Genomic DNA, 25,686 nt, shown 5'->3' on the forward strand with positions numbered 1-25,686 from the left:
CTTGAATCAAAGGGTAAATAAGGCAAACGACTCCAAGTGTGGCTCCTGCATCATTACAAATGATCTTCTCTCACACACTTCAACGAAGAGGTGTGCGTGTGTGTGTGTGTGCGTGCGTGTGTGTGTGAAGGTCAGGCATGCTGCCCTTGACCTTCACACTGGAATACTGCAATGGCAGGATGTAACTTAACACAACTGCGTGCGTGTAAGTGTGTGTGTGTCTCCAGTAAGGCTTCAAGAGCAAAACTGTGGCTACAAAGGCATTAGAGAGGCAGAATATGCTCAAAACTATACAGATATACAGTATCTCTTTTAAAATCCCTTAAAGTTAATTCAAAGATTTGATTCCTAATACATTATACATGCTTGAACACAATTGCTGAAAATGTGCAAAGACTGCGGATTCAATGTTGAAGCAATAGCGATAAACTGCTTTTCAACATGGCGAAAATGGGGCCCTCTTTGTAAGAACTTGAGCACCTTTGTCCGAGTCAACTCAGAAAATTAGAATTTCCTTCAGAAAGTACACAGGTGTGGCCACATTAGAACGCCCCGTTCTTAGCCGTAAGTGTGTGCACATCAGGGACAAAAAAGAAGAAGTCCCCGGAGGGGAAAAAATAAGGAAGTCTGATTTGACAGGCAGCATGTAAACCTGGGGTTCACAGGGCTGAGGTTGCTTAAGAGCGCCTCGTTGTTGGTCATGAGTGCGCGCACGCAACTGCGAAAAAGATCAGGATCGTTATCAGGCTTCTGCAGAGCTCGCTGATGAGCTGATTATATGAAACAGCTTAGTTGGAGGACGGAAACATCTAAAACATGCAGGACTCCGACCCTCGAAGACCAGGAGTGAGGAAGCCTGCTATAAGCTAAGATACATTTACACACCTCAAACGTAGTTAAGTGGCATCCATTTTTCCAGGTTGTAGTCGAGGTATTTGATTGACAGTTGAGTGTGGCATGGTTTCAAGTAACACACATTTAGCAGATATGTAAGCGCCTGACTGGAGAGAAGGACTTGATTTTCATTATTTTAAAGCCTTGTGGAGATTCACTGGAAATGTAGCTGGCTTGTTTAATGACATTTATCTTTACTTTGATCACTTGATCAATATTGAATTGAATTGAAGTTGATCCTGAGGGCCCTATCTTTGTAAAACGGGCCCCGTGCGCTCAGTGTAAAAGTCAAATCTAGCGTTTTTGTGAATTTGGTTGACGCGTTACACCTTGATGGGCGTTCACGCTGCTGCGGCTGCCACAATTTTGCTGGATTTGATCGAGGCGCAGGCAGACAGACGTGTGTGGTGAATATCACCGTAGTTCATTCATAAATAAAACAACTGTGCGGGACAATCCTTCTGAATAATCATAGAAATCAATTCATTGAGCAAATTGCTATCATTATCATCAAAGAAATATTTTAATAAAACCACCGGGCTGACTGGGGGGTGATGTCATACATAGATGCACAATCGGGGATACAAGTCGTTCTCAAATTGCCCACGTCACATGCAAAAATAAATGCACTTCGCACCCGCCAATCTCATCTCTCGGGTCCCAGCGAGTCAATTTCTGCTTCCTCAATGTCAACCATGTGTGCGCTTCCACTGCCCTGATTTTAATAGGAATGAGGGGAGCCGCTTTGATTTGCCAGGAGTCGGCTGCGTTCCATCGCATAACGGCAACGAATGGTGTAAACGGACTCTTATGCATCCATCCATGCGCACAGTTAGACTGCGCTGGGCATAAAAAAATAATGTTAATTCTTCAGTATTTTACACAATTCTTTGCTTTCAACTTTTCAGGAACAGTTTAGGGAAGGTCCTTTTCTATGCCAGCATGACTGTGCCACAGTGTTTCAAGAGTCAATGGTCTGTGTCCTCAAATGTGTTCTTTAGAGTGAATGGTCAAACGTTACCATAGCCTGCTTTTTCCCTTAAGATTTCACTTCCTGTTGCTGTTATGACCAACCGTCACCATACTTTTGTCCATATACTGTATATGCTGACAGTGACTTTTATCCTGAGTGTCATTATAAGCTGGCTAAAATGCTACATCGCTGTCCACAGAGCACAAAACACACGTTGCGCTTGCTGACTTTTAATCTGCGTCTTTTTCGTCTGTGTGTGGGAGGCCCTCATGAACTGTTTAATTAATCTGCCTGCGCCCATCTATCACGTATTCCCCGATCTTACTTCATTTTGCTCTGCCTCCTCTAAAAATATACGGCGTGCCAGCGGAAGCTCATAAATGTGCACATTCAACATCGTAGCTTTTAGGGAGTGTCAGCCAGCGTGCGGCAGATGTCTGGGTGTGCGCTGCGATACCTTCCTATCGCACATAGGTTCCTAAAATACTCTGCTTGTCTTTGTATTGGAAACGCACACGCATAAACATACACACATACTCAGTGGGACGTCTGACTCAAATGTTAAAGCCAAAAGCAGGGATGCTTATTAAACTGAGCAACATTGCACATCTACATCGCAGTCCTCACGCTGTCAACACACACAACACCACTTTTCATATTAATACATATACAGTAGGCTGTTATCTATTTATATAAATAGAATGCATATGCAATGTGCCATTGTGTGCTAGCTGTTTTTGAACATTTTTACAGATTTTCCAGACCCACAGAATATTGTGTTCTATACATCGTATCACTGTATATACACCGGGGGAAAAAAGAGAGTCTACCATTTTTCGTTCTTTTAGTAATGCTGCCAACTGCTGGTGATTGCATGCCATTAAAACGATACCTAAGCTTTATTTTGGTAGCGGATTTACAACAGCGGCTCCTCTGCCCCTCCCATTGGAAAAAATGGTCTGACGAGTACACTCATCGATGGAAGTAAATGAGTTAATAATATAATTTTCTTCCCAAATATTAAAATATGATATGCATTATAATTAATATATTTCAATGCATGCTATATAATAATACTGTATCATTGATTTTATGGCTTTATTTAAAAAAAAATTGGGTAGTGAGATTGGTAGTGATACTTACATGAAAATTGATGCCTAGAAAATCCATTTCAGTGAAGCCAAGAAGGCAGACATTTTGAAAGTGAGAGAGCTTGCAATCTAGTGAGCTACTGGGAAACTCTTTGTTGCTAATGCACAACGAAGGTCTGCAGCGGTACTTTTGAGTAAAAAGAAGGCAAAAAAAATATGAATGTGGATTAATTAGGGGATTAGCAATTATATATATAAATATGCAACGCCTGCCTGGAGAGGGTTAATTGTACATGGAAAATAATGAAATTATCACATTGATTCTGGAAAAAATATTAACTTTTTACTGCTGAAAATGGCTCAATGTGTCAAATATCCCTTTAAGACGTTTATTTACTCAAGTGGACAATGCATGTGGCAATGATTTGAGGCATGGTGTCTATTATAGTGGAGCCTGCTACAGTATTTGTCTACAGTGGATGCATAATGTTTGGAGCACAACCACACACGCACACACACAGAATGGCCATCATGCTATGAACCAGATTAGAGTCGAATCTTCTTTTCTTTTTTCTTTTTTGAGCTGTGTGTGTGTGTGTGTGCATGTGAGTTATAGGGCAAGAGAGCAGCAGAAGAAAAATCACATTTCATAAATAAATCATCTGGGTCCTTGTGATCTGGTGATGGATGCCACACACATGCACAAACACACACGTGCATGCGCTCTCTCCCTCGAGATGATTTTGTTTATTTTGAGAAATGAGGATTTAAAGCCCGTGTGTGTGGTATGCACATGTTTAGGGGGAACGAGGTCATTTTAGTGCGTGTGTGTTTGCATACATGTGTTTATGTGTGTGTGTGTAGTACCGTAGCGGTCCCTTATTTTCCCGCTGGTTTAATCCCTCACAAAGAACCAGTCCTTCTCCTTATGACTCATGCAGTGGCAGCTCATTTTCCCTCGGTATATAGATGCTTTAAAAACACTGTGCATGTGTGTGTGTGTGTGTGTGTGTGTGTGTGTATATGGAATTGTTCAATCATCAGAGTTTTCTGGCACGCATGTAAGGAAGCGTGTTGCACCTGAAACCCTGCAAAAGGTGGCATAGTTGGGTGTGGCCTGGCTTGCGTGCTAACTTGTGTGTGCCACTTTACTCATTGTGGGTGTGCCAAGTCAGGCCAGACACACAGTGACGGAGTGAGCTCATCTGTACTAAGGGGGGTCTATAAATATTGTAGATGCCTGCAGTCGAACCTCTCAGCAAGCTACTGTATGATGTCATCCAGGAACACCACTCACTAGGACACACTCACACAATGCTGCCTGCTGCCAAGGCCCAATAACCATGGCAACTGTGGGTGTGGTATGTAGTGATGCAGAGACTCAAACTTGTCTTTTGACCGTTCTTTGTCTTCTGTTCGTCTCATGTCCTCTTTTCTTTTATTTCTCAAGAGTGTTACAACTGCATTTTGTCCAACAGCATGCATCCATGCCGCCTCCTTGACATTCACAAGGGAAGCCGAGGTGAGAAAAGCAGAGGTGACTTCAGCACTTAATAACGTAACCTTAAATCCATATAAGGATTTGCCAAATTTGGCCCAGTCACAATACAAATAGAAATTGATTTTATTGAGGAGTAATTATCTTAAATAAGAACCTTAAGAAGAAACCACTTAAGGCATTTTGCCCTTAAAAAAAATACATTTAAAAAATCAACAATTTATTTATTGAACTACACATTTTTGTGTGTGTTTTACTTCTTTATCTACGTAATACAATTCATACTGGATTTGGTTAAATAACACTGGTTGACCTTTGATCTGTGTGTGTGGCAATGTTTAGCCATCTAATGAGCATTATATTAAACTCTTAAGCAGTTAATCAATAAAACTCATCTAAGCAGTGTATCAACATTTTTTCAATAGTTTGGTTGGCCTCTGAAACCCATCCTGGAATGAATGTATATTTTTTACTTAGACGCTGCTAAGTTAGCTTACCGCAAATAGCTTGTAAGACAGACACAAATGGATTTAAATCTTTACCAAAAGTTTAAAAAAAAACACACACACCCTGGGTTCTACCGTTGGCCAGTGATCAGCGAGAGATCCTTGAGGTTAAAGTAAGTTGTTTCAAACGAAAAAGGAAAATCTTTCCGTAGACTGACGCGGTCAGATATGCTTTCAAAAAAGTTAATATAAGGCTCGGTAAAGCGCTTTGGACAACATATGGTAGTTTTTTGTACTAGTAGTTGTAGTTGTAAGTAACCCAATCAAATTGATTAAATCTGTGGTTAAATGGTAAATGAATATGTGGACACAGAACTGGGGTGCAAGTCCAGTGCCAAATGTGACTGGCGTCTGTGCCGTGGGCCCGACCGTCAGCACATCAAATGACAGAAATATACACAAAGAACAATCTTCTTGTTAGCCATCTAGACCCCTTTAAACAAAACCACACACCAGATTACCGCCGTTTAAGTCAAAGTTAATTTTCCTGCCTTTCTCACCTAGTGAGACAAATGAAACAAACGATACAGAAGCTTTTCATTCTTCCCTTTGGTTAAGCACGCCTTTCATCCTTCCTACCGCATTGAACAGGGAATTCCTTCACACTGATCTCCAGCCAGACCCACTAACACACTGAGCCGGCTCAGCTTTGGCAGCCGATCAGAACCAACCACCAAGGTTGATGCTGCATGCGCCAGACACACGCACACCAACATTTGCAAGTCAGCCAACCTTTGAAGCATCTTTAAAACAGAAAAAAAATGTTTTTGGTTGTTACCTCATCACATTACTTACAGCTTCAATTAACTGCACACACATGCGTGCAGTGTTGCTGTCAGTTGGCATCCCATGAGACAGAAGGTGTCAGGAAGTCAACATTCACCCCCATCCTCCCGTTTCTATGGAGACCAAATGTGCAGAGCTTTGAGAGTTTGAGGTGGTAAGAGAAAGGTCTGAGTCCGCACACGGGCAATCACAGACGCACATCGGCTGATGGAGCCTGATTGACTTGACAGTTTGATGATGCGGGAGGCGCGAGGCCAAATGATTTGACGTGTATTGTGTGTGCTTAATGTGTGCGATTGTGGAACCCGACCCCGCGGTGCCCTTGGGGTGAGGCAAGGGGGGAGGGGGAGGGGGGAATTCTGAAGGGACTCGCATCCCACTGGGTCAGCATTAAACATGCTCCAACTGGATGACGGGTGTATTCCTTTTGGGATCTTGTGTGTAAGATAACAACATAAGTCAGTGTAATTTGAGACAGAGAGGAAAGAAGAGTTGATCATGACAAATGAGGGGATTAAAAATAACCTCACAACAATGACAGATGATGGAATATACTGCATGTGCTGACTTGGCACACACATACACAACACATGGCCATTATTTGACTCTGGAAGCAAGGACAGCTCTTATCAATCTTGATCACATGCTAATGTTTCATGTTATGACAAAAACTGCGGATTTTGATTAAAATAACAAAAGAGAATTGACTCACACATGCAGAGCTGTAGAGTCCTCCCCAGGGTTTGTCGCTTAAACGCTCTAAATCAGCCAAACTGGACAGACTTAAGCAGCTCTTGGTTGGCAATCACGAGAAAGTGCAGCATTAACCGTTAATGTGAAACTCAGCAATGGCTCAGGTGGCTGGTTTGTTTGAACAGGAGAATCTGCTGCTGTAAATTACTACATATCAACAGTATAACATTGCAAAATGGATGTGAGGTCGCTCCGTGGTTACAGACAATTAAAATGTCACATTCAATGTCAGAATCCAATCCAGACCAATTAAAATACAATATTTCTGTGACTGAGTGTGTGCGCTCCCTCCAGGGTACCCACCCCCATTACTCTTCGAACGCAAGAAACGAGAGGAGAGAGAGAGAGAGAGAGAGAGAGAGTGGTTATTCAGTGAGCGACACAAGATGCAGAAACGTCAGTACATGCAGGCCGAGAGCCGACAAGCGCAGAAACTGTAGATCAGACTGGAGCAGGCAAAAGTGAACAATTCACAATGACAAAAGGGTGCAAGTGGAAACTGGATACGGATGGGGAGGAATAATGGGAGATGGCAGCGGAAGTGTGTGTGGAAGGGGCTGGGGTAGGAGGGGAGGGGGTGCGATTGGAGATGCCATCGTGGGATGCAAGCAGCACAGATTCAAGTGACCTTTATGTAACGCAACTACAGGCCCCTCCTCCCCATCTCTCATTCACAGTCGCTTTTGACCAGTGCTCATTTGCAAGTGGACACATTGATGGAGTCAAAATCTGATTTATATGCCGAGAATGGTAAACAATAGGGTGGCCAAATTTTCATCTCTAAAAAAAGAGGACTCAGCCTGGCCTTGAGATACTTAGATGATACACAGTTTACTCAAAGATGTCATACGTTATAACTATTTGAGTGTATACCTACTCTGTATGAGTAAGAAATAAAATAAAAACATAACTTTCTTTTCAAGTCTTACTTGACAAATGAATGAATATTGACATCATGTTCTAAGCCCTTTTTTTTTCTTTTTTTTTTTGCTCCTGCGATAGACCACATTACCGGTTTGGGATCGCAGAGTGCTACCAGTGAGCTAAACAAAAATTCTTGGCAGCCGACATACCTTAGTACCTTATTTGAATGATCAGGAAGTGAGGTATGTAAAAAGTTAACCTACTTTTTTCCCCTAAAACCCTCGCAATTGACTTGGAAAAAAGTCCACGGTCTACCGTCTACAGTCTGTGGCGGCCGTGGCTCAGGGTGTAGAGACGGTCGTTCAGGAACCAGAAGGTCGGCTATTGGATCCCCGCTCTCCCCAAGTCATGTGTCGTTGTGTCCTTGGGCAAGGCACTTCAAACACATTGCCTCCAGGACATGAATTTAGGGTGTAAAAAAAGTTGACACAGGACATTTGGTCACTCTCTTGACACGTTGGAGCAGTGGCTGCAATTAGGTAGGGTGACCAAACGCGCTCTTTTGGGAAGACGTTTGGGAGGACAGACCATTTTCTTCCATCCTGTTCGGGCATCCGTGGGTTTTATAAATTTATGAAAATGTCCGGTTGGCATTGCATGACTAATAGGAGGTGAAGTACACTGTGTAACTGCGACTGGTACAACAATTTCAAGGCCGGGGTAAGTGTCCTCTTTTTTTGTGTGTAAATGGGAATATGGTCACCCTATAATAGGTACTTAATTCCATCTTCTTGTTGCCTCTGTGAAACCTCAGTCAAATATGTGCTTAGTTGAAACAGTGGAATCACAATCAAACATACAGTTCAAGCAATCTTAAGTCAGTCAGTCCAGCTACTGTTGTGCTAGTAGTGCAAGCCTGAATGCTAACTTGACTAGCTTGGGTGAACTCATTATAGCCACCGTGTAGAGTTGCAAACAAGGGAAGGGCGAATCATTACTCTCAATTGTTCTGTCCTATTTCCATGCCAGTGTTGTTTTGGGCAGCCTAAAACCATTTTCACACTGCATTTAGCAGGGCGCAAACCCATTCATTGTGTATGTGGTGAGGGGCAAGGACCATGGAATGGAGCCTTGCTGGGCAACATTGGAACATCGCAACACAGCAAGAGGACTTCTGCTGCAATGGCAAGGCGCTTCAAATGGGAAAAGAGCTAACGTTAGTCTCAAGGTTAAATAGCGGTTAGCATTCTAGTTGTCAGCTGTCATTCCAGTTATCAAATAATCCTACATTTCTGGCGTGTGTGTACATTGAATATAATATCACTCCAACAATCAATTAATATACAAAAGTTTTGTCTTTTTAAAATTCATCTTAGTTCAAAGGGCTGATCTAAAATGTCAACTGTACTAAAATGTAATGTATTGTAATGTACAGTATGGAACATGGACTTTATAATGTCGCAGCCTCAGCATTAATATCATGAGCCTGTGTCTTGTGTTAAATTGTTGTTGTTTTTTTCAATGCCTGGATGGATGGACAGGCGGAGATTCCAAATAAGCCCTGGATGCAGAGTGCAGTTTGGGGTGAACCTAAACGTTTGACTCCAGATTTTTGACCTCGAAGTGCCTTCTTCTATCTTTCTTTGTTGTTAAACTATTGCCCTGGCGGCTTTGTGTACAATCTTAAAATATCTTATAACCCTAACCCTAACACATCACAATTACAGTATTGTTTGAACATTTTATTGAACAACAAAAATAAAAAACTGACCGAAACCCAAATACTAACCTCAACCTCTCTGCTGGGGACATATGCACTTCGACCTCTTCTGTCAAACCAATTAGTTAGCTCCGCCCCGGCTGAGGGTTGAGTGTTTGTAATTCCCGATGCTCCATAATGTGTTTTAAAAGAATAACTTTACGTCCTGAGACGGTGCATTATTAAATTTTGTTATAAAAAAAAAAGTTTAAACCATTTTGTAAAATCCGTGTGGGCGGAGTCAAACGTTTACGTCCACCCGGCGTGGCGGTAAGCTTTGAACTGCACTCTGCATCCAGGGCTACTTATAATCTTTTAAGACACTAGTTAGGTTACCATACAATTTTTTTCGAATTTTTTAAGCAAATTTTCTGAAAATGCACAAAATGGACGTGCGACTTATGCCCGTTTACATCTGTTCTTTTGCGATTATTGAAAGGGGACGCCGCAGCTGTAGGTGGCGGTATACACCATTAAGAGATGTGATCCACCAGTAATTTAAAAGAAGAAGACCAGGAAGCGACTGCGCAGTGCGATAACGTCGTATGAGTTTGCTTTTGTAATTCTTGATAAACCGTAGCGTCCCCCCCAAAAATACCTTACTTTATTGTCCGACATTGCTTTGGGACTACAAACGTAATATCCAGTCAAAACGTGCGACTTGTATCCGGTCTTGCCAGCGGTTATTTGCAAAACCATTTCCATTGCCAAAATTCTCATTTTCCTTTTTTCTATACGCTTCAAAATCCACCCCCTCTGAGTGTAATTTTTTTGTGTGTGCAAATTTGGCCATCACTCCTGATTTTAAAGATCTAGACTAGATCAGATTGACATGCCAGGACATGGGCAGAAATCTGTATGGGACAAAAAAAGAAAAAAAAAATAGAGAGTAAGGGCCAAGGAAATGAAAAGGATATTGAAGTGTGGTTTTAGGGCAGGGCGAGACGGAGTAAGAGGAGGGCAGCTCAGTGTGCATTGAGGCACGCCACGCCAAAGCCCCCAGTTTTCTAATGGGGCGCCGCAATGCTTACTGACCCTCATCCTCGTCATCAAGTGAACAGCAGTCATTCATGCAATCAAAACATGTGATTTCAGGCTATAAGAATTATACGGTGTCAACGGTGGTACAATGCAGTCACAAATGTTACCTTGTTCCATTGAATGAACGTATGTGTGGTTGAAACACACGCATTCATTTAAAAATCATGCTCTCAGGCTATGATGGAGACATATTGCTTAGTTTAATGAGCTGATTTGGGTCGATTCATTGCACACATGCCATTGCTAAAGGACATCTTTGCGCACATACACACACGAACATACACTGCCCACCTTATAGAGTCGGAGCAAAGCTGTGTGAGTGAGCAAAGAGATATGAAGCATTATCTGACAGGCCGATAGCTAACTAATAGGCCTCTCAGCGCGCACGCTTACAGCGACCGCCGCTGATAAGGCAGAGAGTGAGAGGAGCCAAAACGCCGAGACACGAGAGTGGATGTCAGGAGAACCAAGCTTGCATGGCGAAAGGACACGCCACTGTTGGTTGACGTGGAGATTTGATCTTCACAATCTGCGCGTGTTTTTTAAGTGAGATCCTAGTGTGTATGTGGTTGTGGTTGTGAGACGCAAGCATGGGATAGCTCGAACCAAAGCTGGATGTACAACTCTGCAAACAGACATACTTTCTCAAGAGAGTGAGTCACGTGCACAAGTCATACTTTAAAGTAAGTTTCAAGTCTTACCCTTGAAGTGTTAAGCAAAGTCCTAAGCTACTGCGGCAAAAATCAAGTGAGTCAACTCAAGTACATACTAAATTTCGAGCAAGCTGAGTCATAAGTCAAGTTATACAATCTTGCTCATATATTGCTCGTATATTCGCACATTAGCTACTTTTCACTGAGTATCTCTTTGCGCTAGTTAGCTGGGCTAACACATTCCCAATCTAGTTTCTTAATGTCCCCAAATCACTCTCTGTATTGTCAATTACTTGAATGTCTTCTAAAAACATATAACCAATATTAAGCTTGGTTGGAGTTTGACCCACTATCGGTTAGCTAGCGCGCACTGCACACGCACATACACAAAATGATTTGATGTAGCTTAAGTTAAAATCAAGCTAAGCCTTTCAGAAGTTTTAGCCCAGCAAGTCATATGCCCTACAATTGGCGACTTGAAGGGTGAGTTTGAAGTTTTTAAATGGCTAGCATGATTACTATCTTCAGGGTGGTGTCATCCTGACTATGATGGGTGACATAGTGTCTATTTAAGGTATTGGTACTCACGGCAGTGACCTATACCAGTATCGGCCGCCCTCCTGCAGCCATTTTACAATCAGGGACTAGAAATAATAAATTATATGAATACAAAGTTGCCATTTTTTAACTACAATTAAATTAAAAATGCATCCACTAGTACATATTAAATTGTATATAGTTCAGCATTGTTGTAAAACACTATTATGTTTATTAGATATACTGTGATTTTATGACTTTGCCGATGGCAGAAAATGGGCGTGTGCAACGGTTGCTCCATGATCTGTTTCTTCTTCGCTAAATTAAAGTTTAATTATTATTTTTTTTAAATAAAGCTGTTTCTTCTTCGGTTGTTGCTTCAGGTCTTTCCGGTGCACTGCTGTTGATATAGCGTCTCCTAAATGGCACAACACTGCAAGTTAAATGCGTTGCTGCCGAGCTAAAATGAGCGATATCAATGGCTAAGACTGGAGGTGGGGAGCAAATTAGGTGGAGGTGGCCACCTCTGAATTTTGTACACAGGAAAAACCCTGATCTAGCATCACTTCACTTCTGATTCTGTAGCTGCTCGAGGTCGCTTTCTCTGCTTCTGCTTCCTAGTCGTACGTCCAGTTGATAGCAAATGAGGGATAGGCATCCCCCCGCCTCCCCCTGTTTTTTAACAAAGCTTAAAATGGCTAAGGCAAAGCCATGCTACGAGTGTGCACACGATTGCATGACTAATCAAAACCACGTCGATCACGCCTTCTGTCTCTGATTGTTGATTTTGCTTTATTGGTGGTCTCTTAAGAATCATATTAGGATTTACAAAACAGAACCAGAAAGGGCTGATTTTTTTTTTTCACGGATCATTTCGCTAATGTAATACTGTCAGGTTTTTACTGACAGTTTTAACAAATATGACAAAAAGGGATTTTGAAGGTTGTATTAAGTTCTTTAAATAAAATCATGGCGTGGCCTATGGAGCAAAGTCAGTGCACTTCATCTTGTATTTATCACCGACGACCCTCAGAACATGGATTAATTTGGTGTGTGACCGGCCATGACTCCGCTTTCAAGTGGCTAATATCTCATTCGCATCAGGAGAGACACTTTAGTGCGCAAGCTGCAGTCATCGTGCGTGTTTATCCCCATGCGGCTGTGTGTGAAGGATGTATCAAGCCAGTTGCACACTGGCTGGGCAATTTAGCAATGATGACTCTTTTCTCGTACAAAATGCAATCCATAATCTCCACTGTAGTAATTACTGTTGATATGCAATATTTAACACTCACGTCTAACTGGATCAAAGATCATCTATAGGATCAGAAAGGGAATATAATGCAACATTGGAAAAGCGGAGTGTTAGCCACTGTGACCATCACTCATGCAAAGTTCGAGTTGAGTACTCATTTTATTGATGCTCAAACATGTTTTTACTCTTAAGATGCTACTAAATCATTGCCTGTGCAGATGATAAAAGTTTTATATGTTAATGGTTGGACCCTGAACTATTTATTTTTATTTCCATATTTCTGAAAATATACAATCAATTCTCACCAAGAACTATTTACTGTATAACTAATTTTATCGCTAGTCAATCTGTTGACCGATGGTTGCGTTATCACTTAAGATAATGCTAAATGCTATCTTGGTTGACAGTTCAACAGCGCTAAACAAGTCAATACACTCGCCATTATCCAACCTTTTTTGGAAATGTGCCGCTAGTAGAAATGCTTAGCTCGTGTTCAGGCTGACTACATTTCCCATGATTTGGAAGCAGGAAGTAGTCCTGTAGGTCTGGTGTGATACAAATATAAATATGGAAGTGAATAGGAAAAATGTAACTGTTATCTTCCTATTTAATTGGTTTAGAGTATGAATCGATATGACAACTGCGTGACTGACATACACATGGCCGAAACAATTGGCTTGCTGAGTGGACTACAATATAACAAAAAAAGTGAGACAAGACAATGGGGCTGGCGATATCCACCGGGACTCAGGTCACAAGGCTCAAAATTGGTACTGTCCTGTGTATAACGGGACATCTGGTTACCCTATAATGATTAATCGCCCCCCCCCCACAAAAAAAAAATCATATAATGGCTTAATGGTTAAACTGTATGTATTGTAACTCCGTGTCCTCTTCCTAAATCCTCTATTTTACTTGCATGTCACGCTCTCAGAGAGCAGAGTGTGTGTGTTTGGTAGCAGAATGAGGCTAGTGAGTGTGTGTGTGTGCGTGTGTTGGGGGGTTGCTTCGTTGCTGACAAACTGTATTTCATGGAGCGCATTTAGCATTATAAAGTTCTTAAATCCCTTTAACAGTTCAACGATGGACTTTAGCCTCTGATGCCACACTTTACGTCTCTGCTGGTTAAAAAAAAAGGAGGGGGGGCCGTCTTGAAGATGTACCCTCGTGTATGTGCATGTACTTTATATGTATTTCAATGAACAGTATACAGTATTTTAACGCATCAGTATGTGGTTGCACCCTTACTTTTAAGACATGGCAGTTGTTCTCAGCATTACCAGGGCACGTCCCATATTTAGAGACCGTTTGATTCGGTCTCCTTGAAAACTTACAGTCTTACTGCTCAGACTTTCTAAATCTATATTGTATAGCTTTCTCTCTCTCCCGCAGTCCTCACGTCTCCCTTGATCTCCCATGATGCGGAGGGGACAAATTGGCGCCCTGCTGAGCTAAATGTGCCCGGTGCCGAGAGCCAGATGGCACTGGCACAGGACGGCGAGAGTGAAGGATGGATTCTACTAAAAGATGGCGCGCCGAAGCCATGGTGTGAAAGGGCAGCGTGGCGGTGATAGCTACGCACAATTATAATCCATTAGTACTCAGGAGGCTAAAAGCTGTGCGACCTGGTCAGGCTGCGCTTCGAGGAGGTCTTGAATCAAACCGAATAGCTACCAAGCAAAGAGAGGATTGCGAGCCGCTGAGAAGAAGTGAAATGACACATTATGTAAAGCTGTCAAGATGCTGGAGTGAGAAGAGTGTGATGTTTGTCGGCTGCTGCTGGAGGTATATAGATACTGTACTCAAAAGTCACATCACTATATATTTCATGGGCTTTAGTTCATGGGCTTTAGTCATATATATTTTTTTTTTATCAGCGTCACAGGGTTGATTTTTGTTTTGTTTCGTGTTGCGAACCAAGTTACATGTGAGCATCTGATAAGCTCCCGCTCAAGTGAAATAAGAATAAATGGAGCAATTAAAATGCTGTAATGCAGGTGCACTCAACAGTCAAGCACACAAATACAAAATGAGAATACTCTTAAAGAGCTGCTGTTGGCTACTACTCACGCACAGACGCTCACATGTAGACTAACCAGCCAAGTTGCTCCTCACCTCACAAAGCCACACCCCTTAAAGGCACACATCCCAAAAGAAAGGATAGTACAGTGTGCACAATAATTACATTTTAAAAAGCTGATCATTTCTGTATATTTTATGTTTTATATCACTAAAAAAAGGAGTAATATTTACTTAAAAAAAAAAAACTGTAAAGTTTTTTCACCCAGGGCAGGACGAGACGGAGTAAGAGGAGGGCGTATCTAAAATCACACCAAGTAATTAGTCTCTTGGAGGTATAAGGATTTCACTTGACACCATCAATATACTAACACACAGAAGGAGAAGCATGACTCAGGTGGTAGAGTGGCTGTTTCCAAACCTGAAGGTTGTGGGTTTGTTCCTCAACCCTTGAGTAACTTTATATATATATATATATAATTTATATATATTATTTATATATATATATATATTATTTTTCGTTTAGTGTACAACATGGTGCTTTTTTTCTTTATTCTAGGTATCATTATATCCTCCTATAATTCCATCTTTCATGGTAAATAATGGGCATAGAAATAATCTGTTTTAGGGTAACCTGTTGCGTGGGCAACTCTCATGCATAGGCCACAGCGAGTCAATTTCTTCTTCTGCACTATGAAGCACTGTGCACTTCGACAAAAAATTAGAAGAGCCGCTTCAATTGGACGGGAGCCAGCTGTGTTCCATTCCACAAATTCACACGAAATACCAAAAAGAAAAGAAAAAAAAACATGCTAATCCCAAGGCCTTTTGTTTACAAGATAGATCTCTCTTTAACCACACGAGCGCCTGTATATTTTCAAACAACGGCAAATGTTCTGACCAAATGTCTCAGCTTGAAGGAATCTGTATTATGTCTATTTATTTACTGCTATATGTTGAAATTTCACTACAATTAACTATAGGGGGAGACTAAGAGCACAAAATATATTTACAATATATATTGTGCCCTACAATTACCAAAAGTCCTAACTAAAAACGCTGGAGGTAGAACAGCCTGAAAATGCAGATAGCATCTCAAGAAGGCCCTTGAGAACATTTTCATGTCCTTTTGTCTTGACTTCTCATGTTCTGTTCTTTCTTTCTCGCTGCCTCCCTCTCTTCCTCTAACAGGGTTTCTTGGTGGCATTCAGCTGCTCACTTTACGCTCCACTTTGCTCTGCATCAACCCAAATTCCCCTGTTTGGGGCTTACGTAACACAGCGAAAAGATTGGGCATCGGCAGCTCACCAATGAGAATGGCCACATTTTTTAAGTGACTTCACTCACCCTCCCCAATATTGTCCTATCAGGCTGCCTCTACTAATCATGTGTAAACAACACTTGCTGTGGGCATACTCCCTCGCTCACAAACTCTGACATACAGTATCTGTAACACATTGTAAGATTTGAAAACGTTGAAAATGTTTCTGTGATGTTAGTTCACAGGGTGTCCAGAGGCTTCTAAACCTGCGTCTCTTCGGTTGCCACAGGAAAAAAATGCCTGTGAGTGTTTGTAAATACTGCCGTTTATTTACCACTCTTTATGAAGAAAAACTAATTTTGTTAAGCTGTCAGGCATATTGGCAGGCTGCCCAAGCACCAACATGTGTGTTTGTTTCCCAGTTAGCCATACTTCGCTTCTAGCTGTTAGCTGCCTGCCAGCACGCACTACTGTGGGAATTACATTGGCAGAGTCTGGATAATGTACGGCAAAACAAAGTCTTATCCGAATGGTAGGAACTATATTTGCAGAGCCGAATGAAAAGGCTATGATTTAATATGCCACATTTTAACACTTCCATCCTGTGGCGTATTTTCTGCTTATGATAGCAAACTTCATATATACGCCAAGTGAACATGTTGGAACTTAGAAAAACAAGCGCTTTTTTTGCATGACCTTATGCAATCCTGAAACCAAAACATGATTGTAAAAATAAAAATATGAAAACATGTCTGTTGTCACAGAAACATGTAATTAAAGGGGAAGATCCCCCCCCCCCCCCCAAAAAAAAGAAAACATCTTGACAATATATGTTCTACGCAGCCCCACTAGACTAAATACAGTATTCTGGTTAATATTGTGTTAGTGGAATATGATTTAATCACTAAAACCCAGCAGTTTTTATCAATATCAGAAGACAGCCATTTTGCCACTTGCTGTCGAGTGAAAATGACATCACAGTTTCTCAAGTAACAAGCAATCACAGCTCAGCTTCAGAAAACAGGTGAGCTGTGATTGGTCATTGCCTGAGCCCTGAGCAACTGTGATCTTCTTCAGTCGACAGCAAATGGCAAAATGGCCGCCCTCTTAGATGGATAAAAACAGTCGGAGTTTGCTTCATAACTCATATTCCACAAACGTAATATCAATCATGTCATGCTTAGACCAGTGAAGTCACATAACATATTATTGTCAAGAAATATTTAAGGTTGATTTCCTCTTTAACTCTAATAACAACAACTATTCGATACAACTTTCTTTTTTTTTTTAATGATAGCCGTAGAAGTACTCCGTAGTCACCAGTACCAAGTACTGACACCACTAGTACTTTTTTTTTTTTACAAGGCTGATATGAAAACCTGCTAAATGCATTACTCAGAATGAACACTAAAACTTACACGAGTTAATGGTAATTTACGGTGGCCTTAACATTTCAGATCCAGATACTAAACCTCTTGTGACATCTGGATTGTGTCACTGACGCATCAGCGAGCCTCTCGTCTCATGTCAGCGCAGCCAGGGCCAATGTGCCTCCTGTCTGCCAGCTCAAAACGCTACCGGCAAGTGGAAAATCAGGGCTAAAATGCTGTAATTCGAATTAGCTCTGACTCAGTGCACTCTGAGCACAGTTAAGGTACAAAATAAATGCACCTCATTTACCAGCCTAACCATCTTAAAAATAGTATTCTAATGGGATGTGTTGGTTTTCTCTTTGCATCGTCACGGCAACAACATTGCCTGTAACTTGCTTTTCCTGTGCAGGTGTGAGAAGATATCATTTCACGGCAGACTAAGGAACTTATTTGCAAATCATATTGCATCAAATCATATTGTTTTTTTTAGGAGATACCTTCATACTGGCAATGGCATTATATACTGTCAATAATAAAACAATAAGCGCTGTTGCCGTTGTACATAAATAACTACAAATATAAATAAAATATGAATAAATAAGTATTAAATTAATGATACAAAGACAAACGACAAAATCAAGTACAGTCACTAAAATTCAATACAAGAGAAGGTCGTTGTTTTGGAATGACAACAACACGCATGTGTGTGTCCTCTATGTATATTTGTATGCTGGCAAAAAATAGCCAGTGTTGCATCTGACTGGAACAGGTGTCCAAACATCACAACACACAAACACACAGATGAATGCTGCAAACTTTTTATAACCTTATGAGACCGCATGCAGAGCCGTTCTTGGAATAAAGGTGAAAACGGGACAGTCTCCATCATAAATCTTCACTCTGCAAGCTGTAAAAGATTTGGCATTGTAAAACTAATGGCAAGGAGTGTGAACTACAGGCCGCAGGATTCTCTTACAATCCTGTCATCACTCTGAGGTTGCTTGTCATAATAACTAACTATAGATGGTGACAAAAGAAAGGGAAAAAAGCAAGGCGGTGATCCAAATTCACACTGTCACTACCGTATTTGGTAACACAACTTTTTACGATACAAACGCCAAACAAATCGCCTCCTGTGCTGAAGTCACCCAACTGTACTATTGCTTTGTGAAAACTGGATTCAAGGCTCTCTTAAAACCAGCATGCCCGTTTTAAATGTTTGGAAAACCAGCCTTGCTGTTTCTTGCTAATTCCCGTCTCGAGGCTACCCACAGTGCTCCACACTTGGAAACCAGCTAATGCCTCATAATCTACACTCCAAACTAATAGGGGGCATCAAATTACTACAAAGTTAAAGTGTCTACCTCCCATTGTGGGGTTTATGAAAATATCAATTCAGCACACATATCAGTGACAGTGTACATTTTTTGCATCACTTTTAATGTCTTGGGTAGGAAGGAGCCCAAGGTAATTAAAATAATATTGAAATGACAACCATCTAGTAAAAAAGTAGAAATTAGACGACAACGTGAGAAGATTCACCGTTCACAAAAGTGAGTGTTCCTTTTCAACTGTTAATTTTTTTTCAGCACAGGAATGGTAATAGTCTTGTTTTCAAATGTTTCCAGGCTCAAAATGTTGTTGCCAAGGAAACAACATACCAAAATACTGAATCTCTTAGTTAAACCAATGTTGCGCAAACGATCTGAAAAGTGAGGGCATGAGACCATGAGTTTGAAGTTTTCGGTATAGCAGTTGTTTATTAAATTTTTAAAAATTAAATTTATTGTTGCACTGATGTGCCGCTTAATAATAAATCTGTCTGTGGACATATTTGATCGTTTGAGTCACAATTGGCATCATGACAGATGCAGGTGAGTAATAAGTATCAGAGCGGTATGAAGGACAAATTAAAAATGAGTGCAGTCGGAGCAAGGAACACCAGTTGGCTTATTTCTCAAAATATTTTCAGTTTAAATGGCAATACTTCCAACTTGATGGAGGAGCAAAACAAACTAAGTGACTTTTGCCTGTCTGGGCCAGGAAACATTATAGTAATGGCAATAGTCTCATCTCAAGAGAGCAGGATTTTGTCTAGCTTGCGTACCTTTTTGAAAATGAATAACTCAATGAGGCATGCGGAACTAATGGTTAGCATGTCTGCAGTTTCGGGTTTGATCTTGGCTTGCACTGCCGTTCTTGTGAGGATCTGGTATATTCTCACTGAATCTGCATGTTAGCTGAATTGCAATTGGCTAGCTTTATCAGCCTGTTCACTGTGTTCAGGGTGTACCTATCTTGCCCAAAGTAAATTAAGATTGGCACAAGCTCACCTGTGATCCTGAAAGAACAAACTGTATACTATTCATTCACCTTATAGAAAAGGGGTGACTGGATAGATGGATGAATGAATTCAATTGAACTCAATTCAACTTGATTGATAAAACACTTTAAAACAACCATCCTGCAAGAGCGACTTGCGGGAGAAGCTAGCAAAAGCTAGCGAGAGCAAAGCCGAGGGAGACAAGCAGCGGGAGTCCGAATAATGGGACTCAGCTGTGGAATGTAAGCGGTGGTCGACCCATTGGGTCCGACACGAGCTCCAACTACCACTGGAGGCTAACTACATTGATGAAGTTCATCTTCCTTCAGGTATCCGTACCAAAAAGATGGAGTTGAAACATGTCAGTAAGGCACAGCGCAACCTAAATATAATTAGCAGTTACTAGACGCATGCACTACATGCACATATAAATGCACGTTGATGTGACAGAATACACTTTTTATTTTATTTTTTCAAATGAATGAAGTATTAATTGACCACTAGATGGCACTAAATAATACACATTGTCGCTTTAAACAGCAAAATCCATCCCTTTTTATCCATCTCAGTTGGTGGCCATTTTGCTACTTGAAATCGCATTTGCTCAGGGCTCGCGTAACGACCAATTACGGCTCTGTGTTGTAATTTTCAGTCAACGGCAAGTGCCAAAATGGCCGCTTCCTGAGATGGATAAAAATAGGTAGATTTTGCTGCTTAATATTCCACAAATATTAATCAGAATCAATACTGTGTTTAGAACATGTTTTTTTAAAGACAATTTGGGGGTTGACTTCTTCTTTGTACATTTCTTAAAAAAATATACAATGTGTAAAAGTAAAAGTATTTTTGTGGCATAATATTGTGTCTGGTAGTACATCCTCCATAGCAATTTGCACAAATCTTATCAGCTAGTTTTCTGACTGGATGCTAATAATTGCTATCATTTCCTCACAAAGACATTCTCCTCCTTTTTTGAAAACAACAATGAAGTCGAGATATCTGTGTGTAGTGACCATAGTTGAATTAAGTCAGCAGATATGAGGTGCCAAATTTATTGAGAGCTTTGTGACAAATTTAGCCTTCACAAAACAATACGCTCAGTTTTGATAAACACCATCAGAGAGGTATTGATTTAACAATATATTTTTGTCCGCTATGTTTTTGTGCCTGTGTACTGTCTTCAATATTTCCTGACTTTTTGGGAGCACACTGGCCCAGAACTGTCAGAGCACACACACACACACCCAACACACGCACACCCATACACATACAGATGCTGTAGGTGTAGATGATGCATGTTAGAAGACAAATGTTTGTTAGGTAAAATCAGCAGAGGACGTAGTGCTTGGTTGGAGGAATAACAATGTTGTCCTGCCATGTTAATACTCATGCATAAGCTACACCACCTTAAGTACAGAAGGAACTGAATATAGAAGAGGAAAAACACATTGAGACACTTCCGACCGGAGGGCGACACAGCATTGCTGGCTGCAGCAAAGAGCACAACACTGCTCTAATAATTCAGTGTATCCAAAGCTGTGATTTGGTTCTCTTTCTTACACTTTTTAAACGTGTCAAGGCCAATCTTCCCCCATTCTTCAAGAGAGCACAGCAAAACTGGAATAAATTCCAAAATATGTGTATTTCATATCACCTATTGTTCATTGTAGGGTTTAAGATATTTTTCCACAATGTAAAAAAATATATATCCTAAATTAACTGTCACTGTTTATTTTATTTTACAGATTTTTCCTATATTTGTTTTAAATATATCATTTCACTTTCAAAAATAGACTGTGATCTTATGTACTGAATGTAAAATAACATGAAATCACTGTAACTGTAGAAACACGTATTTCTGTTCTGTATTTATTTAGTTATTTTGAAAGGATATCTAACAACATTTACCTACTATATTTCTAGGTAATTTAATTGTTGGAAAATGTGAAAATGTTTCTAAATAAACATGAAAAACAACCAGAAAATAAGGCAAAAATCTTGTTGACATTACAACTGCAAACTGTATTTTAACTGTGGGGGTCTGGGAGGGGGGATCTGTATTTTTATGAGAATTAACTAAGAATACGTTTCTGTCATTTCACTGTATTTTGTTGTTGTTGCCCCAGCTGTCGGAAATTAACCGTTTTGTTTAAACATTTTTTTGTTTTTTGTTTTTTGTTTTTTTGTTTTACAGTGAAGCTCAGGACCTTAAATTTGGTTCCTCACGCAACCAAAACGTAAGAAACCATTTCATGCCACATGTACATATACTGTACATACACTAATTAGAAAGAACACAATTCATCATCAAACATAGATCAAAAATCCCTTTACCAAGCAAGTGTTTCATTGCTTGATGATCAATAAAAAAAGCTTCCTACAGCATTTCACTCTGACAACCAACAATCCAATAAGAAGTGACCCTTGAGTCATGACCCATTTTTTCTTCTGAACCTGAGTTTGAGAAACTGGACAGGCCCATTGCACCGGCTCTATGTGAAAGACCTGGTTTTCAAGTGTGTGTGCACAGTCAGCTTATAACCAAGCATGCTAGTCGTAATGTGTGTGTAATGTCCCTGAGGTGTATGACAGTATAACTAATACTTGCATTATTGCTACAATTACATATTACGCTCAAGCAGGATTAGAAAACAGGCATGACTCTCTCTCTCTCTCTCTCTCTCTCTCTCTCTCTCTCTCTCTCTCTCTCTCTCTCTCTCTCTCTCTCTCTCACACACACACTCACTCACACATAAGTGCATGTGTGGAAGCAAGCAGCCCAGGGCGATGTACACTAGCAAGCAGCCATGTTTCTCCCACAAGCGACTGCAGCGATGCTGTCGTCTCCAGCATGGTTCTCTCTCACTCTGTCTCTCGCCCTTTCACACACACACACTCACGCTCACTCAGACGCAGCACACCATCATGCTCGGTGTGACATCACGCCGCACATTTAGACCTGGGGGTCGGAGAGGATAACACAGTATTATGTGCTGGGGCCTCATTGTCGCCATGCTAGGTGGCTGCAGCATCGCTTATACAGCTCTCCTTCGCTCAAACACACTCACGGGCTATCGTCAGAGATATTCCAGGTCAACATAAGCACATGAACGGCCCTGAGGAGAAAGCAGGTCACCACTGAGGCTGTTTCAATCACACTAATGATAAGGTGGGCCTTGGGCTTTTCCCTGCCGGGTTTCCAAGCAAAATGTGGGTCTGGCCCTGATAGTCACAAGCCCACTTTTTCCATATTTCTTGTTAGTCAAGCATGGCTGATCAAGATCAAGGGCTGAAAAAAACAACAACCCATTAAGGAGGCAACATGATGCCAGTCACGACCTACATCTGAAACATCACAAGAAGTAACTCACAGGCAGGGAAACTGATTTTCACTGCTTAATTACTGCCTTCAGATGATTTATCTGACATATTGCAAGTAGGCTATTTGGTCTCATTGGTAGACATTACTGTACTTTCAATAACCTTAATTTGCCCGTTTTCTGTTCTGTAAGGCTCTTACTGAGAAAGATCGTTTCTGCAATATTTTCCAAACCTTTTCAGTTGAAGACCTGAATTGTAAACTTAAACTCGCAAAAATTACAATTTGAGAGAGAATCGCCATACACCAAAAAGACACATTATTAACAACGTTATGACCTCTTGCCAGGGTATATTGGCATCTAATTCAGCTTACCTTAGCAAAGATGATAATGTTTTTGATTGACACTGTCAGGGTGGTATTAATTCACCACGTTCATTATTGTGGTTGCAGTTTACAGTGGTGTAGAACTGTACTGCATCATCCTGAACTTCCACATGTAAATCTCTGGTTTCTATTTTTGTGAACGCCGTAAATCCGGCGCAGCATATCTCTGCACGGAGACAGGCTACCAGTAGACCCGAATTTGGTAATTTCGCAGATGAGCTCAGGCCGGTAGATCTGCATGAGGGATGGCTGCACCGTTGTAGGAGTGGTCACATTATCCAACTTCAATCACGGCCAATCAAAGCAGCTCATTTCATTCCCTTACACTAGAGTCTCGACGTGGTGGAAGAAGAGTTCTATGCCCCCCCCCCCCCCCCCATAGCTGTGTTGCACAGTGAGATGGTATCAAATATATAATACAATCATTCAGAAGGTTTGATGCCCACTCTTCACATATTTATGAATGAAATACGCTGACATCCATCACATATTGTCTGCTTGTGCCTTGATCAAATACACCAAAATTGCATTAGACCAACTCCGCCAATATTTAGACATAGCTGAGCAGGGGTAAGTTTAGACCGACTGTCTGTCACCGAATTGTCAATTTGCTGGGCTCATCTCCAAAAATCAGGGTGCTCCCAAATTTGTTCCACGGTGCAGATGCACTGTCTACTACTACACTGAGCTGTTACTTATAAATAGAGCCATTTTGAGTATGCCAACATTTCCCACAGTTGTCAATATAATACAATATAGTTCTATACCACTGCAAAAAGTAGCAAAATCATCCTACCTATTTCACATTGAGTATGTTACAATCACAAAAGTATGAGTGAAAGAGCATTGCAGTCGTTCATTCACATATCACATATACAGCGATGAAGCCGTTTCTCGAGGGAGGAAAAGCTCTTGGTCACTACTGACCTGCAATGCATACTTCTGTCCATTGTTACATGATGCATATTGTTCAACAGGGTTGCTTCACCATGGTCAGTACATCCTTTATAAATACTGGACAGTGTTAAGCTTCTGTTTTATATTAAATGTCAGCGTTTTACTTCAATATACAAGAAAACATCGTATCTGCTTTTGTGATGGGGCTTGTCATTTTACTAACTTTGCACTCTCGTGGAATCATGAAAATGGGATGTGTGTTCGCCAACGAGTAGTACTAGTAAATATTTAGCTATGATGAGCTACATTTTCGATTTCAATATGTATGCCAAACATCCGCATAGTCACTGTCCTGGGTGGTCACTGGTCACTGGAGGGAAGTCAACTCTTGCGAGGTCTGTGTGGAAGGTCTCCACTCACTTACTCTGACCTATTTTCATACAACTTGAAGATCACTCGCTCCAAGTGATTCACAGAATCCTTCAGAAACAAGGCAACCAAGATACTATTTTTTCACAAGACTGCCAATGAGAACTCATCTGTAGCTCCTAAACTCACCAACCCCAGTTCCCCAATGACAGCCGCCTAGCCAGGCTATCACAGAGTACCAATTAATAGCTTGATATAAATGTATGGAACCCCTCCTGAGACCGGCTGCTCCTCACCTGAGGCAGGGCTGCGTTGATCTGACGTTGCAGCACGTCCCTCTCGTGCAGCGCCCCCTGCAGTTTGGTCTGCGACTGGATGAGGGTCTCCTGGGTCTCCCTGAGGGACTCGAGTAGCTTGTCCCTCTCGTCCAGCATGTTGACCATCAGCTGCTCGAAGTTGGCCTCCTGCTCAGAGCCATTCGGGACGCTGCCGGCTCCTCTTGGGGGACCGGCCGAGTCCGCCTCGCTGATGGTCGGCATCACCTCGCACATCATCTCTGCTGCGCTGGATGTAGGGGCGACGCGATCTGTCGGTTCAAGACGGGTTCGTGTGTTACATATAAACTAACCTACTGTATGCATTTAAACTGATTGGAGACCACGAGCAAAATAAAAGGAACAGCATGCATTTGTGGACGGCGTGCCTTACGCGCCAAGTGTGTTCATCCATATAGTGCATCGATCATCTTACCTATTCAGGGTGATCGAAATGATGCTATAATAACTGTCGACCTTTCATCCTTGTCAACCACCGTCGTTTCTCCCCGTGTGCAGAACCGCCCTAGCCGGCTCGCCATGCACTCCCTCGCTCACATGTACCAAACCCGGCGTGACGTGATTGACAGTTCAGGCGCGCGACCGCTCGGAGGGGCGGTGTCCACGAGCAAGGCGGAGATCATAGTACGTAACAATTCCAAAATACTAGAATAGATCCGTGACAGAACGTCTGATCCGCTCTAGGAGCCAGTCAATGTGTGTGTGTATGTATGTGTGTTGCCGTGTGCGTGTGAGAGAGAGAGTCTTATCTGCACCCGCCTTCTCTGCTTCCATCCCCTCCCACCACACACAC

At 41.4% G+C, this 25,686-nt stretch overlaps 1 protein-coding gene across 4 annotated transcripts in view; it reads right to left on the reverse strand.

Annotated features, from left to right (window-relative positions):
• Positions 1 to 25,646, reverse strand: part of ppfia4 (PTPRF interacting protein alpha 4) — a 69,626-nt gene extending 43,980 nt beyond the window's left edge. For 3 of the 4 annotated variants that reach the window (XM_086086619.1, XM_086086618.1, XM_086086616.1), the window contains exons 1-2: positions 25,309 to 25,646; positions 24,855 to 25,144 (exon numbers count right to left, since the gene is read on the reverse strand). In XM_086086619.1, the coding sequence (XP_085942745.1) occupies positions 24,855 to 25,112 (258 nt within the window). In that variant the 5' untranslated portion in view covers positions 25,113 to 25,144; positions 25,309 to 25,646. The remainder of the gene's footprint in view (positions 1 to 24,854; positions 25,145 to 25,308) is intronic. The other variant, XM_086086617.1, reaches the window with a different exon arrangement.
• Positions 25,647 to 25,686: the final 40 nt, after the last annotated feature.

The sequence above is a fragment of the Leptonotus elevatus genome, chromosome 10 (genome assembly GCF_054856555.1).
Source record: "Leptonotus elevatus isolate MCC_2025b chromosome 10, RoL_Lele_1.0, whole genome shotgun sequence".
Classification (NCBI taxonomy): Eukaryota; Metazoa; Chordata; class Actinopteri; order Syngnathiformes; family Syngnathidae; genus Leptonotus; species Leptonotus elevatus.